The sequence below is a fragment of the Brassica napus genome, unplaced genomic scaffold (genome assembly GCF_020379485.1).
Source record: "Brassica napus cultivar Da-Ae unplaced genomic scaffold, Da-Ae ScsIHWf_1333;HRSCAF=1903, whole genome shotgun sequence".
In the NCBI taxonomy this organism is placed as follows: domain Eukaryota; kingdom Viridiplantae; phylum Streptophyta; class Magnoliopsida; order Brassicales; family Brassicaceae; genus Brassica; species Brassica napus.
Window position 1 is genome coordinate 74,101 of NW_026014750.1, and position 19,630 is coordinate 93,730.

General features: G+C 36.1%; 3 protein-coding genes and 1 pseudogene across 9 annotated transcripts; 3 read left to right on the forward strand and 1 right to left on the reverse strand.

The window, feature by feature from the left end:
- Nucleotides 1-1,300: 1,300 nt before the first annotated feature.
- LOC125596931 (glycine-rich protein 23-like) lies at nt 1,301-2,230 on the forward strand. Its single transcript, XM_048771932.1, has one exon. It carries the CDS (start codon nt 1,483-1,485, stop codon nt 1,969-1,971), a length of 489 nt encoding a protein of 162 aa, XP_048627889.1. The 5' UTR covers nt 1,301-1,482; the 3' UTR covers nt 1,972-2,230.
- Nucleotides 2,231-12,659: 10,429 nt separating this feature from the next.
- On the reverse strand, nt 12,660-15,502 carry LOC125575294 (CST complex subunit STN1-like). 7 transcript variants are annotated; one of them, XM_048771938.1, is made up of 5 exons: nt 15,324-15,502; nt 15,133-15,186; nt 14,716-14,755; nt 13,531-13,564; nt 12,660-13,288 (listed from the first exon to the last, which is right to left on the reverse strand). In XM_048771938.1, exon 5 carries the CDS (start codon nt 13,284-13,286, stop codon nt 12,810-12,812), a length of 477 nt encoding a protein of 158 aa, XP_048627895.1. In that variant the 5' UTR covers nt 13,287-13,288; nt 13,531-13,564; nt 14,716-14,755; nt 15,133-15,186; nt 15,324-15,502; the 3' UTR covers nt 12,660-12,809. The 7 variants fall into 7 exon arrangements, with proteins under 7 accessions (XP_048627895.1, XP_048627896.1, XP_048627894.1 ...); XM_048771939.1 differs by having other exon boundaries at nt 13,505-13,564; XM_048771937.1 differs by having other exon boundaries at nt 13,488-13,564.
- Nucleotides 15,490-17,256, forward strand: LOC111208657 (ran-binding protein 1 homolog a-like). The gene is made up of 4 exons (XM_048771933.1): nt 15,490-15,725; nt 15,815-15,966; nt 16,071-16,196; nt 16,755-17,256. The coding sequence occupies exons 1-4, from the start codon at nt 15,520-15,522 to the stop codon at nt 16,994-16,996; spliced, it is 726 nt and encodes a 241-aa protein (XP_048627890.1). The 5' UTR covers nt 15,490-15,519; the 3' UTR covers nt 16,997-17,256.
- Nucleotides 17,257-18,456: 1,200 nt separating this feature from the next.
- Nucleotides 18,457-19,260, forward strand: LOC125596933 (annotated as a pseudogene).
- Nucleotides 19,261-19,630: the final 370 nt, after the last annotated feature.

A 19,630-nucleotide genomic window follows, 5' to 3' on the forward strand; every position in this document is an offset into this window, starting at 1 on the left:
ATAAAGAGTTCTCATGGAGAGATGTTCCATCAAAAGAGAAACACATTGAAAGGTTTAGTTTTGAGAGAGTTTCTAAATCTAATAAGAAGTGAAGTTCTTATAATCTTTGTGTTTGTGCAATTTTATTGGAGGTGTATCTTTTCAATTGTTTATGTGTAGATAGTGCCATGAACCGAGAAGTTTTTGTAATAAAGTCTTGTTATCCTTGTCAGACTGCAAAGCATTTATGCAGAAGTTCAACGAATTTGCTGAATCTGAAGGAGAGAAAGAAGAGAGCAAAGATGCCTCTGACACAGCTGGCCTTCTTGAGAAGTTGACCGTTGAAGAGACTAAAACAGAGGAGAAACCTGTGGAGAAGGAGAAGACTGAAGTGAAAGCAGAGGAGAAGAAAAAAGCGAGCCAGAGAAAGATGACGAAGAAAAGAAAATCGAAGAGGCTAGTCCCTCAACTTAAGCTGCATCAAAGTTTATGCTCCCCAGATCTTGGCGAGACATTATAGCCTTTAAGTGTTAGATGCATCTCTCGAGTCTATCATTGTCTGGGCACTATCTATTTACACATTTTGTCGAGTCATATCGCTTGTGGTCGGGTTTTGCAGTGTCGTTTTTGGGTCTATAGTTTTTGAGTCTGAAAGTGCCGGTCGAATGATATGAGAGATTCAGGGGAGCGATTTATTTATAAGTACATTGGATTTAATTGTTTTATGGTTTTTATGGATCGTTTTTTTTTGCATGGTCTTATTATATGGGGGATAGAGATGATATTCGTTCACAAACCAAGTTTTCTAATATGTTTTTTTTTGTGACAAGTAAATTCCATTCAGAAATTGAATTAAAGCCACATGCTTTATTATGCTCTATACCCAAAAGGGTCACTCAAACTGTTCACAAGGAATCAACAAGACAACAACCACCATGTACTAAATTGGATTTGGTGAATCAGCACATACATTTTGGCCATGATACAAAATACCAAAAACGAATTAGATGGGCTAACATATGTCAACACTAGTTAAAGTGGTTAACACATCATCACTTGAATTATTTATTTATGGCGTTTAGTAGTACTCAAGTATAAATATCTATTAGACTTTTCCAAGTCAAACAGTCAACCACTTGTACTGCGTTTAATCCTCAAACCGCTTTTATATTTGTTTTTTTTAAATAAAGATCTTATATAATAAATATGGTCGGTGCGGAATTAGTTATAAATATTTTGATTATAAATATGATTAGATATAAATATGGCAAGCGAATTAATTATGGATAAAAAATATTTTAAAAATAATAGGTTAAAAATATAGCAAGCGAATTAATTAAAAAAATTCAAGTTAGGTAATGACACTCTCTTGTAAATAATTCTAAAATTATAGGTAGAATCGTAGTAAGAATTCTGTTTTAATAGTTTAGATATCGAATTTATTTATATGCATATCAAACGGGAAAATGTGAGTACGACACATAAAACAAAACAAAAAACACGATGATGGGCTTGAGAAGAACACCGTTGGTTTTATACATTCTCTTCATCTTTCATCTTCATCACGATTTCACTTCCGTTAGCTCACGCTCTTCCTCACTTGATACGAACAAAGAGAGTCTTCATCTAAATGAGTCAAAACCAGTTGATGATGTGTTTGAAGGAAAGGCTCGAGAGTTAGCTTTCGTTATCAAACGAAGAGGCAGTGGAGGAGCTGGTGGAGGCGGCGGTAGCAGCACGAGTGGAGGAGATGGGGGCAGCAGTGGTAGCAGCACGAGTGGAGGAGGTGGTGGCGGCGATAGCAGCGTGGGAGGAGGAGGTGTAAGCGGTCGAAGCTGGTCAAACGGCGGAGGACGTTTTGGTTCGAGTTATGCTGGTCGTAACGGTACTCGTGGATCGCATCGTTCAAGCGGCAGCCAGAATATTCGAAGGGCAGTATGTGCGGCCGGTTGGTTGGGTTTATCAATTTTAGTCGGTTTAATATTGGCTTAGAAAGATTTATGTATTGGTTCACCATTTTAATTTGGGGTGCATATGTGTTGAAGTCAGGTCTGGTTTGGTCCGAGATTGATTGGGGCTAATGGTCTTTTTTTTTTTTTTTTTGTCATCGATTGGAGCTAATGGTCTTTTTTTGTTTGTCATCGATTGGGGCTAATGGTCAGTTGTTGTGTTTCGGTTGTTTACTATGCCGTATGCACGGTTTGTAAAGTGTAAATTATATTCAGTTAGTATATTTGTGAAATTTCTTAAAGCTGAAAAATTAAACATTCTGAACACCAAGGCTTTGACTATATCTTATGTCACATTTAGAGTAAATAATCAAGGAGAAAAATTAATTCATACTATCTTCCTTCTTAAATATAAGATGTTCTAAGTAAAACACGTTTATTAAGAAAATTATTTTTTATCTAAAAGAATTATTAAAACTATAAATTAAAACTATTCAACTAATGACAAAATAGAACTATTAAATTTGATTGGTTATACAGATTTTGATAAAGTTAAAACTATTTAGAAATACGAAAACATAATTACATATTGAAACATAAATGGTTTGACTGGTGACCATTCGGAAAACAAGAGAAACGAATATAAAAGGAACATACGGGAATAAAATAGCAGGAATGAAAATGAATGGTTATTCCTTCTCAAATTTAACAATGAATAATTTTGTTCTTTAATTCTCTACAAAAAAAAAGAATGAGAGGCAATGAGATGAAATTATTATTTCTTGTGAATTGTGATTTTTTATAGGAATATTAGAGAATGCATTATTCCTCGTCATTCTTTTGGTCCACCAATCATACCCAAAAAATTTTCTAAACATCTTACATTCTGGAACGGAGGGAGTATTATTTACTGAAAATTTTAATTTTCTTTTATTTCCTTTAGTTACTGGTCAAATAAAGTAAAATACATACAGAAATTTACTATATCTCAAACAATAGTAAATATAATTATCATCTCTCCCATTTTTATTTTCCTTTAGTTTGCGATTATATATTAATTAAAATTTCCAACATACATGTCACATGTTTACAGATTTCCAATGTATTTGTAAAAAATGTTTTAAGATAAGGATCATTTAAGTTTCTATGTAAAGAATAAAAAGGAACATATATTAAACAAAGGTAAGTGATATGGAGAGTGTTGTAATGTGGGATTTGACTGCACACATGATGTATAATGTAATTAATCAAACTATACACTATGACAATTTTTGTCCTAATATACTTCAAAATATATAAACACTGTCGTGCCAAGGAGCCAAACTATACACTTTCCATTCATGTGTTTATACTATGGTTTATAATCCATCAATATTTAAAAATCAAAAGTGGTTCATATATATATAAATATATTGAGAAATTTAAATGTATATTATAAGTTTAGGAGCAGCTTCTGACACTAAAACTACGAGGAAACGGCAACCACTTCTCACACGTCCTCCTTGCTTATTTTTGTAATAGTATATAGAGTAAAAAATGGAAGCCAATTTATATAAATAGAAAGCAAAAGCGAAAATGCTAAAAGACACAGAAACCAAACAACACGAACAAAAAATGGCTTTCAGAAGAACATCTTCGGTTTTGTATATTCTCTTCGTCTTTTTGTGACAATCCGTCCTGCGGACTCCAGATTTCACAGCGCTGTAGCGCACCGATCCTAACCCCTCACCGTGGGAGGAACTGCCTCCACATCCACCTGTAGGTAATTGATGCGCTTGGCGTTACTCGAACCCAAGACATCACCCTTTAACAACTCTCCACAAGACAAGTTGTCACCAATTGAACTGGTCAATTGGTGACAACTTGACTTTTTTTTTGTGACAACCCGTCCTGCGGACCCCAGATTTCACAGCGCTGCAACGCACCGACCCTAACTCCTCACCGTGGGAGGAACTGCCTCCACATCCACCGGTAGATTATTGATATGCTTGGCGTTACTCGAACCCAAGACCTCACCATTTAACAACTCTCCACAAGACAAGTTGTCACCAATTGACTCAATTGGTGACAACTCATCCTGGAGGAGTGTTGTTAAAGGGTGAGGTCCTAGGTTCGAGACTCACCAACAACCTAATTATGAAGTCAGAGAGAACTCATAATGGAGGGATTAGGGTCGGTGCGCTGCAGCGCTGTGAAATCTGGGGTCCGCAGGACGGGTTGTCACACTTTTATCTTCAACACAATTTGCTTTTCGTGAGCTCACGACCTCCCTCAGTTGATACGAACCACGATAATATTCCTCTTAATCCCTCAGAGACGGATGCTGTTGGGTTTGAAGGAAAGACTCGTGAGCTAGCTGTCGTTATCAAAAAAGCATTTGGTGGAGGACGTGGCAGCGGCAGTGGCAGCAGGGGAGGAGGAGGTGGAGGTCGAAGCCGATCACGTAGCGGGGCAGGTTTGATTTATCCGGCCAGATCGCATTTTCATCGTTCAAGCGGTAGCATGAACCTTCGAGGGGCAGTGTGTGCGGTCGGCTGGTTGTGTTTATCGGTGTTAGCCGGTTTATTCTTGATTTAGTCTGAACTTGATATATGTACGTAGGTCTAGATGGAACTATGGCGTATGTAAAGTGTCGATCATATTCACTTAGAAAAAGTGTTTTCACCAGTTGCTCACCCCACAAGAACAATACATATTTATTTAAAATCTGTAAGGCAAACGTTCCTATGATATCGTCCACAATTTTTTTATATACCATTTAGTGAGAATTTTTATTTGTTTTAATTCCATTTGATTAATAATTACTAAGATACTAGGTATTCTGCCCGCACATGCGGACATAATCGTTTTACTAATAGTTATTAATATATGTATTATGATTTAAACATCATGATAACTTATTTTTTATATTCTTAATCATTTTAGTTTTCTTTGATTTTTATTTCTGTCTACGTCTCCTTAACACAAAGGAAAGCTATAAAACTTGAGACCATACGAGCATAATTACATATCAAATATTCCATACAATAAAGTAATGTAAGAATACAAACTTTTGGTCTCTCTTAATCTACTTTGTATTTTTGAACAAGAAACATGTACTAAATTACCAAAAAACACTAAACAAACAAAATTCAAGTGAGAACAAAATAAATAAAAACTAAGTTCGATGATAACCTAGAAAAAAAACTTAAAAAAAAAACGAATTGAGATAATGACAATATTTCATTGGTTTACTTGATCAATATATACATTGACTTATCTTAATATTTCATAAGTTTACTTTTAATAAAAGAAAAAATAGATAATGATAGTATTATTATTAAAGTTAATTTATGGTTAATTATATAATGATAAATCTAATAATTCATTAAAAATATATCTACTTTAGCCGTTTTAGAAACTAAACCATTAAACACATGTTCATAACATGATTACATAGGTAACTCTATAAAATTAATATCAAAATATTTTTTTCTTATAGATTAAACAGTAATTAAACATACACGTGAAATAACTACCGAAGTAATTCAAAATACATAATTCATAATCATATACTTCATGTAACAAAACCGATTTGCTCCTAGTCTTTCAAACTCAAAGAAAGAAGAAAAATATAGAACTCCAACTAAAAAAAAAACAAATATCAAAAGTACATAAATATAGATGTCAAAAACTATAATTGAGATAACTTGGAATGAATGAGAAAAATTAAACTATAGAGTTTAAAACATTTTACATCATATGAAAATAAGAATTGGTCCTAACTTGTTTAAAATAATTATTATTGTAATTTCAATTAGAAAGTTTGAAATAGTTATATTATTTAAAATAATAAATTAATGATTTAAGATAAAACTAATAAGAATCTTGTGAAAGTTAAAATAATTATAATCATAATTCTAATTAGAAATTTTGAAATATTTCAATTAGAGAGTTTGAAATAGTTATATTATTTAAAATAATAAATTAATAATTTAACCTAAAACTAATAAGAATCTTGTGAAAGTTAAAATAATTATAATCATAATTGTAATTAGAAATTTCGAAATATTTATATTGTTTAAATTAATAAATTAATTAGAAAGTTTGAAATATTTATATTATCTAAATTAATAAATTGATGATTTAATCTAAAAACTAATAAGAATATGACAAATAAGCAAAATTAGCTAAAATCATGGAGAATGTGACAAATCAGCAAAATCACTTCATAAATAATAGTATTGTTATAAATCAATTGGTGGATGTTTATAACCGACTCGGTCCATACCATACACTTAGAGAGAGAGGCGGCCCAACCCTAGAGAGAGAGAGGCGGCCGCGAGACTTGGAGTGGAGAAAAAGGCGGCTACAACTTGCCTATTTTCTAATTCGTTTATGTTTATGATTTGTAATATTTCCTATTATTGTATTTCCATTTATCTCTCTTGTAACCCCTATATAAAGGGAACACTTATTCATTAATAATATACAGAAACTTACAGTTCTAAATCCTTAATTTTACAACACGTTATCAGCACGATAGCCTCTAACACTCTGAGCCTAAAACCAAATCGCTAAAACCCTAAAACCCTAAATGAAAAGGAATCTGCCTCGGAACTTCGAAGTGGCCTTTCTCCCAAACCGTGAGGACCCAGAAAACGATCAAGATATCAAATCGAATCCCTGGCCGAGACGAATCAGTCAGTGCAAACCGCTTGTCGATCTGACCACCAACGCGCCCTCACGCACAGATACAGTGGGCGCAGATTTGCTTTGGAACCCTAATCCGAACCCGACAATACCGACGAACCCTAATCCGTTCGCGGCTCCGTTCCAGCTCGTGTCCACCTGATCAGCTCCAGCCCCAAGGCGTTCCTGATCCTAGACGAACTCAGCTCCATCATACATCAAGGACAGCTCGCGATCCGACAGCAACAGCTCCCGTTCGTATCAGAGCCGCTCGCGATCCGATAGAAGCAGCTCGCGTCCCAGCCAGCTCGCGTCCCGACCGTGTCTAAGCTCGAGGTTCATTCTTGGTGGTCCGGTTTCTACAAACAACTAAACTAAAGGTATTTCAAATTCTAAGAACATAATGAATCGAATTTGGTTGATTGTAAAGAATGAAACCCTAAAATATAATCTCTAAGATGAAAGGCATAGGATAATAGATCAATCCCTAAGTGAGTAAATCGAAGCTCTATAAGTTCGATCCCCAAACCCTAAAAATCGAGATTGATCCATTGATCAATTAAAATCAGAACCTTAAAGGTTTTGAATCTCAAATCAACTCCCTTTGATCTAAGATCAAATTTTGGAAATCCCTAAACCCTAATTCGAAAACTATTGATTAATTAAAACTGATTGATTGATTGATTGATTGAGATTGAATTTGATCATCCTGAAATTGAAATTGCTTGTTAATAAAATCAAAACACTAAAACCCTAATTCTGAAAATCGATTTTGATTGTTTGAAATTGAACATTGATTGGTTGATTTGATCACCTAGAACTATTGTTAAGATTGTTCAAACTCGAATCTGATTGTTTGGCTTGTTTAAACTAAAACCCTAATGACCTAGTTTAGATTATTTTTAAAATCGAAATCTGAAACTACATATTAGGTTAAACTGTTCTAGACTTGATCATACTCGTGGCCGTGTGGCCTTGTTGCATTTATACCATAACTTAATCACATTGATTGATTGCAATTACACTTAGAACTTATTCTAGGAATGGTGTTGAATTGAATCAAATAGCCGTGTGGCTTGATCTTTGCTTGGCCGATAGGTTTGCTTGTTTTGATTGCATCATGAACTGATAGAAACAAATCATGTTAGGATTGAAATTACATGACAAACTAAATGCATAAAAACGAACTAGTTTGCATCCATGGCCGTGTGGCTTTCTCATTGGCCGTGAGGCATAGATCTTGGTTGTGAAGGCTTGTTTGATTGTTTGAACATAAAACCCTAATCGTTTAAACATTAAAAACTATTCCTAAAAGATCTAAAAATATTAATCTATAACTTCAGATGTCGAAAATCAACAACCTTGATTTCGCTGCCCTAAATCTATCTGGAGACAATTACCTTCAGTGGGCGCTCGATGCTAAGATCATCCTGAAATACAAGGGACTCGGTGAGTGTATCACCGAGAACAATAATGCCAATGAAAAGGATCGTTATAGAGCCATCTTGATCATTCGTCATCGTCTAGCTGAGAGTCTCAAGGATCAATACCTAACCATTGAGAATCCACTAGATCTTTGGAATGAATTGAAATCGAGATATGATCACCAGAGAACGGTGATCTTACCAAAAGCTCGGTTTGATTGGACGAATCTGAGGATCCAAGACTATAATTCTGTGGACGAATATAACTCTGTACTGTTTAAGATTGTTTCTAAAATGAAACTGTGTGGTTAAAGTATTACGGAACATGATATGTTTGAGAAAACATTTTCCACTTTCCATGCAAGCAATGTGTTGTTACAACAACAGTACCGAGAGAAAGGTTTTAAAACCTATGCTAATCTTATTTCTTGTCTCTTGCTCGCTGAGCAGAACAATGAATTACTAATGAGAAACAGTCAGATGAGACCACTTGGATCAGCTCCACTACCTGATGCACACGCTACAGAGGACAATAAAGAGTCCAACCACGTCCAAGGAAACGGCCAGCATGGCCGTGGTCGAGATAAATCGAACGGACGTGGCCGAAGTCGAAGATCCTTTGGCCGCGGGCGAGGAAATGGTCGAGACCATGGACAGGACCGTGGCTCATTTGGACGAGGCCATGGTCGTGGCCGTGGATCTTCTTTCAAACCCCAACACTCGACTAAATCAGAGAAATACGTGTGCCATAGATGTGGAATGAGCAATCATTGGGCTAAGACTTGTAGGACTCCCAAGCATCTAGTTGACCTCTATTAAGAGAGCTTGAAAGGGAAGAATCCTGAAGCCCATATGACTTACCAAGATGATGAAAACGACTTCAATCATGAGAAGGACGATCTTATGGATTATGAAACTTCAGATTGTCTATAAAAAAAAAAAAAAAAAAAAAAAAAAACTATACATGCATTCTCTATTGATCTAGACTATGCCAAGATCAGTATGATAGAGGCAATAGTCATGGTAACCAGAATGGTTTACCCACGAAATTATACACTTTATGGTATGACCAGATTGGCCATCCTGGTCCAAAACATGATGCGAAATTGATATTGGACAGGGCACAAAGAGTTATCCCATAGAATCTCACGTGTGTAGCATGAACAAAATGGAAACTCATTAGGCCATGATGTCCCAAAGCACTTAAAGATTATAGTATGTCCATGAGGGGGCAGTGAGGACAAATCCACACATGTCCATACTATATATAGCTTGGCTGAATCCTTTTATAAATATGTATTGGCCATTACCCATAGGTCCAAACTCTCAGTCCAAGGCTTGGGGACACACGAATTAACTTGCATCTTAACTAATAAGCATCAGACCATTAAGTGAGCATAGATATTCTCATCTCAAATTTATTACGGGTCATGAGCCAGACATATAACATCTTGAGATATTTGGATAAGCCACCACAAATATATGTGCCGTCTAAGATGGATCCTTAGAAGAGGATGAGGATGGGGATATGTTGGATATGAATCTCCCACAAATAATGAAGTACCTTGAGCCAAATATGGGTGATCTATTTAGTGGCCAAGAACACGGATTGCAAAGTTTAATGGATCCGACTATCCAACATTATGGGGAGAAAATAATAAGCTGGTAAGAGAAACAGAATGGCATCGACCATCATTGTCTTGGCAAGATCCTCAGACTAAAGAATGTGAAATAGACGTCCAAAGATTATACATTTACAAAGCTAGCTAATCAAATGCCAGACACATTTACTGACCCGAAAAAGAATGACTAAGTCATATATAAACCAGCTTGTAAAGCACCAACTAAATTGATGTCCAAGAGAGACACAGTCAAGTTGCTACAGAGTTTATACAAGATAGACCAATAAGTTCCAAAAGATAAGAATCCTCGGAAACAAAAGAGAAAGGTGCATAGAATGATAAAACAAATCCGAGGTCAAGGAAACCATCCCAGACATAGAGATAAGGCTGGCCGTCTCTAAGGTACAGGTACCAAACAATGTAGCTTGGGACGCCAAGCTGCAAAGTATTAAAGGTCCTGATAATAATGAATCTCAATCGATTATATAATGTCTGGAACATAATGGAACACCATAAGGAATGTCGACATAAGATGATACAAGGTAGCCCTTGAATTTATGAATATAAGCGAGGATCATGAACCCACGTCAATATAAGAGTGTGCACTCGTAGAACAAATTGAATGGAAACGTGGAGTTAATTAGTTTAAAGAAGAAAGGTGTATTTGGCCATATGATTAAGACGCCATATGATGTTAAAACCAGTGGATATAAATGGGTCTTGTGAGGAATAGAAATCGTGAGATATAAAGCTAATGTTGCACAAGGCTTCTCACAAAGACCAGTAATAGATTATGAGGAGATATACTCTCATGTGGTAAATGCAACTACTTTTAAGATTTCTCATAAGTTTGGCTATATAAGAGAGAAAATTAGACTTGCAGCAAGTTGATGTAGTGACTGCATATTTATATGGTCCACTGGATAATGAAAGTACTAGATGGTATTGAGCTGAAAGTACAGCAAGTTCTCGAGAACAATATTGATAATCATTAAAGTATATGATCTGAATATCCTAGGAACCTCTGGATACAATTTCTCAAACAGTTGAATATCTCAAGAAAGAGTTTGAGATGAAAGATCTTGGAAAACAAAGTTTTGTTTGGGATTACAGCTTGAGTACATTAACAATGAAATCCTTGTGCATCAAATAGTATATACAGAAAAGAGTACTCAAGAGATTTAATATGGACCAGTCTCACCCATTATCTAGTACATGGGTGTGAGATCACTTGTTTTGGACACTGATCCATTCAGTCCAAAGGTGGATGATAAAGAAGTTCATTTAGTCCTGAGATGGACAGTGCAAAAGTATTGTTTTAGACACTGATCTGATTGGTCTATAAGAATGACGATGAAGAAGCCTTTGATTTTGGTTTATTTTATACTAACCAGCCCAAAGAGTGGTTATTTGGTTTTGTTGATTTGTTTTCAGACAAGCTATGTTTTACACATGGTGGTACACGCATATCACAGCAACATCATCCAAGATTTCGTGTGTGTGTATTTGAGGTCGATGACTCAATATGTTCGATCAGATTGTGGCATGGCCGATGGTAAAGAAGAACCAACTATCATGTTCGAGGACGAAGCATATTCTGCCCAAGATCTTCATCACCCACGGATTGCAGAAAATTGGAGAGGTCCCTTCAGTAATGTCCAAATCAGGGAGAGTAATGTGTGTTGTACTTTTTTTCCTTCACCATGGTTTTATCCCAATTGGGTTTTCCTGGTAAGGTTTTAATGAGGCAACATTAAAGTACATTACAAGCTCTAAATAGTTATGGCATCCAAGGAGGAGTGTTATGAACCAGATTGTGGATGGCTCATAACCAAAAGATTATGATTTGTAATCTTTTTATTTATCTATAACGGTGTAATCTCCTATATAAGAAACTTCTATGTTATGAATAAAGATAGACTTTTCCATTACTTTTATAACAAATAAAGATAGACTATTATATTACTTTTATAACAAATATAGATATAGACAAGCATAATCTCATAACTCATAAGCCATTAGAAAAACATTATCGCTTAGCTCCTTGGAATCTATATCAAAATATGAAAAGTCATGGCCCAACTGGAGGATTAACCTTATCCGTGGACCATGTGATGATGAGTGATGCGAAGACTCGAGATAAAGACAAGACTCAATCTCCACCAAAAAACTGATCAACTATGGCCACTAGGAACTATACTAAATGAGACATGCACCACACACACTCAAGAAATGACCAGTACCCACTTATAACATTTTAAGCAAAACAGACACCATACTTTAAAGTTTATTCAAGACATGCCAGTGGCGCATGCAGCGTTGGAGGATATGGGTCAGGGTCACATGCTCCCAATGTATTTGTGAAAATATGTTTTATGATTCTGATCATTTTAAGCTTCTATATAAAGAATAGATAGGAAAATAAGAGTAATAGATTTACATAAGTATTAAATTGTGAGTTGATTGCATATTTGATGTAGGATGTAATTAACCTATATCATGATAGCTTCGTGCTATTAGACTTCAAAGTTTAGGGACCAAACAAACTCATCCTTTTTTTTCTAACTAATAAATATATGTTGATTCTGCAATCATGTATAGCAGTGTTAATTATTTCAACACCCGCCATTGATGATACGCAGATAATAAGGCTACGAAAGTGCTTAGGCAAGACCATAGAGGTCACTATCAGTTCGTATACTATAAATAGGTATACAGTTTTAAAATTTGTTTGAACAAAGTTTCATGCTATCTCTCCTGTATTTCTAGCTTTCGTTGCAATTAACACAAAGCTTCATGTTATCTCTCTATCCTTGCAGTTATAACACTCCCATAGTCCTGTGTACATATTTGATTCAACCTTCATTCGATTTACAATTCCACAATAGTTAAGCAAATTAATCAATCTAAGCTTCTTTTCAATAACACCAAGTAATTAATAAGATTTCAATTTGTGACTAAAGGTATGTTTTCGTAAGTTTTTGTTTTTTATGTTTAGTATAGACTATAGAAAATACTAATGTTCAAAAGTTATAACTTAAGTAAGGGGTTATCAGTTCGAGTTTCAATTTCAACACAGGCGAAGAAACTAGACATTCTCAGAGATGAATGATAAGACTTAAACCACGAGTTACAGTTGAAATCATTTTCTCTTAATTACATAATTAACTTTGAATTCGATAACAGCTTCGACTAAGCCTAACACACTCCAACCAGTGCAAGATCTCAGCGTTAGGGTCTCTCTCGATTACCACATTAGTCGCGGTGATCTGCATACCTCCTCTGTACAAGCCGACGCGGCCACGAACGCGAGCTACGGCTCCGATTCTGATGTCTCTTGCTTGTCTACGAGCGACCCTTGAGTGCAGAAGAATCGTCGATGAGTCGAACCGGTGGAAGTAAGGAGAAGTGAGTTGGTTGAGCCACATGATGCACGTGACGCAGCCAGTGCCATCGTCAACGCTGAACTTGAGGAACTTCTCGGCCATGTCGCGAGAGACGATCGTGCCCACTGTCTCTACGCGTGAGACCCACGAGATAGCACCCAGCGAGAAACAGTTGGCTTCTGTCGGTGATGGTGTCAGGCGGTGGATGTCACGTGTCATGAGTTTCGCGTGTGTGTTTTGCTGGGATCGATCCATGGCTGGACAGAGACCATAACAATGAAGATTAGTGCGGGAAAACGTTAAACAATATTCAAAAAAAAAAATTTAACTGAAAATACTTCTACAAGTAGCAATTATGTGTGGAAATAAATATATGTCCTAGTTTTGATAAGTAGTTTATTCAGATGACATTACTATTTTTATTTTTAATGTGATTAAAGAAAGTTTTTCTGTTACTTAATTGTTTTGCATACTGATTCAACACCACCGGTTTGGCTACCTGAACCGATGGTTTCCTCTTAGAGTAGTTTCCTCTGTTGTCAAAAAAAAAAAAAAAAATTGTTATGCGTACTCAAGAGATCTGAAGTTTAGCGTAGTTGTTTGAAATAAATTATTGCGTAATTTACTCTACTTTATTAAGAATTAAAAAGTACTAAAGTATAGTGTTGAGAAGAAACTATCTCATGGAAGATGACGATTTTGAAATCTTACGACATGATGCAGACCGGCACCCAGTAAGATTTCCAAGGAATTAGACATGTTTACAACTTTACAAAAGTCTAAAAAGACTGCATAACTAGTTTTTTTTTAATGACAACTTCTAGAATTTCATGAATTATTAAAGCTAAACTCCATTAATTTTTCTTTTTCCAGACAAAAACAAATGATCTTGACAGTCACCTACTTGAGCAACTAGTTCTCGTGTAATAGCTACATCACCATGGGTTAGATGTTATCATTTAAATCTAAATAAACTTTGTTATTCCACCATTTTTTATGTTACTTATAGAGATCATCATAAACAATAGTGTGTGGAGTCGCTGATCAAACAAAACTCCACTGACACTGTTTATTTTTAACTACCCCTTCCAGGACATACATTTCTGTAAATTTGAATAAAGAAAGGGAATATACATTTTATTTGATTCAAGTACTATCTATGAATAGAGTGGAGATGAATAAATGATGAAAGCAAGAAAACAAAAGCAGGAGAAAACTACTAAATGGTACCATGTTATTTTCAACTTTACCTTTGCTTCAGAGGCAGAGAATCTCAAAAATTCACAAAGCCACAATAAATGCCTTTAGAGGTGATTCATGTTTCCTTTGTGTGTGTGTTTTTTTTTTCGTGAACTCATGTTTAATACTTCAGTACACCATCTTGTGACTCCAATTTATAATTTTGTTATGAAAATGTGAAATAAATAAACGAGTGAAATCAGTTTATAAAGTTAGAGGATTTAGAGCGAAAACTATTTTACAGAGAAAGGGATTCCAGCCACACTCATACGTGGACGTACGAGGTGGATTTAGAGTGGGTGAGGGATGACTATTACTTGAGAGGCAAGCCATTAACGTACCTAATGGTTCAATCCTTACTAACTTAAAGTTAATGAAGCTTCAGTATAATAAATTATCTTTACTTCTTATGTGATTAGGAAGGCTAAGTAAAGTATTTGCTTACCTCTAACTTATTTGCGGGCCAGAGGATCTTTTAACTTAGTCTGCAATTTAGAAAAGGAGTAAAATTAATATAAGAAATGAGACATCCGATGCGCATCAAAGCATAGCTATTCCTGAACATAATCATTCAAGTGATGACCTTAGTCACTAACTTAATGGACAGTGTGTATGTAGGTCCAAATTTTAATACGGCTCACTAGAAAAGAAGGGGTCACACATGAGCCTACTCTTATTCTGTGACTGTACTTGTAATTTGCAATTAACCACACGCAAAAGTGAACATCAAAGGATTAGGTGAATATATATAACTTCCTTGAGACGTAACAGAAAAGCAAGTGATATAAAGGAGAAAAATTCCCCTAAAGAAAAACTAACCCAATCCCACATCTACTAGGGAAAACAGGGGTAGATATGTTACCAAATGGGGAGGATGATTCGGATCTTATGCGTCTGGTGAAGGAGCTTCAAGCTTCTGACAATGAGAGGAAATCAATGTTATGGAAAAAGTTGCAGAGCTCATATGATGGTGGCAACACAGACGCATCTAATCTGAAAGCGCCAGAGAGTATCAAATCCAACATAAAGAGTCATGAGGGAAAGAATCCAAACCTGAAGCCAACGGTCAAAGAACAATCTACAGCAATAAAGCCGCCGCCGCCTCCGCCACTTCCATCAAAGACAACACTTGGCAAAAGGTCCGTGCGTCGTGCTCCAGAAGTTGTGGAGCTGTATCGTGCCCTCACGAAGAGAGAGTCGCAACAAGATCAATCAGAACGGAGTCTCGTCTCCTGCATTCAGCGCAAACATGATTGGTGAGATTGAGAGCCGCTCCAAATCATATGTGTATTTTATTACTATGGCGACCAACGAACCCGAGCACGAGCACAGAGACGTTGAAGAAGCTGGAGCTAACGAGGACGAGGACACCGGAGCTCAGGTCGCTCCGATCGTTAGGCTAGAGGAGGTTGCCGTCACTACCGGCGAGGAAGACGAAGACGCCGTCCTCGATCTGTAAGTCTAACGAGATTTGCGATCTAATCGAATTTCCTAGGGACTCTTGAGACTTGTTGATTGAAAAAAATTGTTTGTGTGAATCTAAGGAAATCGAAGCTGTATCGGTTCGATAAGGAGGCGAATCAGTGGAAGGAGAGAGGTGCTGGTACTGTGAAGCTCTTGAAGCATAAGAGCACTGGCAAGATTCGTCTCGTCATGAGGCAATCGAAAACTCTCAAGATCTGTGCTAATCACTTCGGTAAATCTCCGTTTAGATTTTACTTTATGTGGTTTAAGTTTCCTTTGGATCGGTATTTAAGTTACTCTTTACTCATTGTATCTACACCTTTGGAACTTGTGCAGTTACACAGGGCATGAGTGTTCAAGAACACGTTGGAAATGAAAAGTCTTGTGTATGGCACGCTCGTGACTTTGCTGATGGTGAACTCAAGGATGAGCTTTTCTGCATCCGATTTGCTTCTATTGAGAGTGAGTTTGACATTAACTGCCATGCCATATCTTATATTAGTCTCCACTTTCTGATTACAACTCGTGTCAATGCCATGCCCGTTATTCATCTTGCTTTGGCTTATATACTGTCAGTAGATAACTGGTTGCACTTAAGTTAGGGTCTTAGATTACTAATGGATCTTGAACTTTTCTTTGTGGCTACTTGTTTTTGGAAGATCTCAACTCAAAGATTTCATTTTGGGCTGGTTTTGAGCTCTCAATTGCTTTGTTTTTTTCCTTTCCAAAAAGTATTACTCTCTCTTCACTGTGTATTTAACCTTGGTAATAACAGAGTTATCGTGTTCAAGAGTTGTCTATTGCTGCTAGATTATGTTTACGTTACGTTAGAAAGAGCCAAAGAACTTGAGGGAGTTAGGCATGTGTTTCTGCTGCAACTAGTTTGATATGCTATTAACCGAAAAGTTTAGGCAGTGGTCTACTTTTTATATATTGGGGTGTATCTTTTCAATTGTTTCTGTGCTTGATAATGCCATGAACCGAGAAGTTTTTGTAATAAAGTCTTGTTATCCTTGTCAGACTGCAAAGCATTTATGCAGAAGTTCAACGAAGTTGCTGAATCTGAAGTAGAGAAAGAAGAGAGCAGAGATGCCTCTGACACCGCTGGTCTTCTCGAGAAGCTAACCGTCGAAGAGACAAAAACAGAGGAGAAACCTGTGGAGAAGGAGAAGACTGAAGTGGAAGCAGATGAAAAGAAAAAAGACGAGCCAGAGAAAGCGGGTGAAGAAAAGAAAACCGAGGAGGCTAGTCCCTCAACTTAAGTTGCATCAAAGTTTACGCTCCCCAGATCTTGGCGAGACATTATAGCCTATAAGTGTTAGATGCATCTCTCTCGAGTCTACCATTGTCTGGGCACTATCTATCTACACATGTTTTGTCCAGTCATATCGCTTGTGGTCGGGTTTTGCAGTGTCGTTTTTGGGTCTTTAGTTTTTGAGTCTGAAAGAGTCGGTCGAATGATATGAGAGATTCAGGGGAGAGGTTTACTTATATAAGTACATTGGATTTAATTGTTTTATGATTTTTTTTGCATGGTCTTATTATATGGGGGATAGAGATGATATTCGTTCACAAACCAAGTTTTCTAATATGTTTTTTTTCTGACAAGTAAAATTCCATTCAGAAATCGAATTAAAGCCACATGCTTTATTATGCTCTATACCCAAAAGGGTTACTCAAACTGTTCACACGGAATCAATAAGACAACAAACCACCATGTACTAAATTGGGTTTGGTGAATCAGCATACATTTTGGCTATGATACAAAATACTAGGCCTGGGCATAATATCCGTAACCTGAAATCCGAACTGAACCCGAACCGAAAAACCTGATCCGTATCCAGTCCGAAATGTAAAAAATATTTGAATAAATCTTGTAAGGTGGTACAAAACATATCCGAACCCGAAGTGTTATTAACCGAACCCGAACGGGTAACCCGAAAAACCGAAAAAATCGAAAAATCCGAAAAGATATCCGAAGAAACCGATCTGAATGTCCAAAATAATATACAATATAATTATATAAAACATGAATATATACTTCAAATATTCAATTTCATATTTATTTTGAAATGTTATCTAACAATAATTATTTAAAATTTTAAATAACTACCTTAAATACTTAATTATATATTTCTTATGTTTTATTTTTAAATTTTAGATTTTATTTCGGGTCTATCCGAACCGATCCGATATAACCCGAATCCGAATGATATATGATTACTTTATGGGTTCTATGATGTGATACAAAACCGAGTCGAACCCGATGTGTTATATCCGAACCCGATCCGTACTTGCAAATTAACTAGAATGAGACCTAAGAGGTGTTATAAAAAAGAACCGAAATCTGGAAAACCCGATCCGAACGCCAACGGGTACCCGAACGCCAAAACGCCAACGGGTACCCGAACGCCCAACCCTACAAAATACCAAAAACGAATTAGATGGCTAAGATATGTCAACACTAGTTAAAGTATAAATATCTATTAGACTTTTCCAAGTCAAACAGTCAACCACTTGTGCCGCTTTTAATCCTCAGACCGCTTTCATATTTGTTTTATTTTTAAATAAGTTCTTATATAATAAATAAGGTCAGTTATAAATATGGTGCGGAATTAGTTATAAATATGATTAGGTACAATATGGCAAGCGAATTAATTAAGGATAAAAAATATTTAAAATAATAGGTTATAAATATAGTAAGCGAATTAATTAAGAAATTCAAGTTAGATAATGAAATTCTATTGTAAATAATTCTAAAAATTATAGGTAGAATCACAGTAGAGATTCTGTTTTAATAGTTTAAATATCGAATTTATTTATATGCATAACAAACGGGAAAATAATGTGAGTACTACACATAAAACTAAACAAAAAACACGATGATGGGCTTGAGAAGAACACCGTTGGTTTTATACATTCTCTTCATCTTTCATCTTCATCACGATTTCACTTCCGTTAGCTCACGCTCTTCCTCACTTGATACGAACAAAGAGAGTCTTCATCTAAATGAGTCAAAACCAGTTGTTCATGTGTTTGAAGGAAAGGCTCGAGAGTTAGCTTTCGTTGCAAACGAAGAGGCAGTGGAGGAGCTGGTGGAGGCGGCGGTAGCAGCACGAGTGGAGGAGATGGGGGCAGCAGTGGTAGCAGCACGAGTGGAGGAGGTGGTGGCGGCCATAGCAGCGTGGGAGGAGGAGGTGTAAGCTGTCAAAGCTGGTCAAACGGCGGAGGACGTTTTGGTTCGAGTTATGCTGGTCGTAACGGTACTCGTGGATCGCATCGTTCAAGCGGCAGCCAGAATATTCGAAGGGCAGTATGTGCGGCCGGTTGGTTGGGTTTATCTATTTTAGTCAGTTTAATATTGGCTTAGAAAGATTTATGTATTGGTTCACCATTTTAATTTGGGGTGCATATGTGTTGAAGTCCGGTCTGGTTTGGTCTGAGATTGATTGAAGCTAATGGTCTTTTTTTTTTCTTGTCATCGATTGGAGCTAATGGTCTTTTTTTGTTTGTCATCGATTGGGGCTAATGGTCAGTTGTGTTTCGGTTGTTTACTATGCTGTATGCACGGTTTGTAAGTGTTAACTATATCTTGACAACTACAACCGCACAGATATTTTTTCAATTTATATACATAGATATTTATTTTAAATCATTGGTGGTATACATTTTTAACGTTAATTATATATATAAATATTTATATAACTATTTCAAATACAATAATTTCATAGTTTATATGTAATTAATCAATTGTTTAAGATCGTTACATGCATTTTTCGCTTCTTATTATATATTTATCTTATTGTGTTTGCATTTAGTTAATGAAAAATTTAATATATGCATGCATGAAAAATACATATCTGAAAATTGTTTTGTGTTTAATTTTATTAAATTCT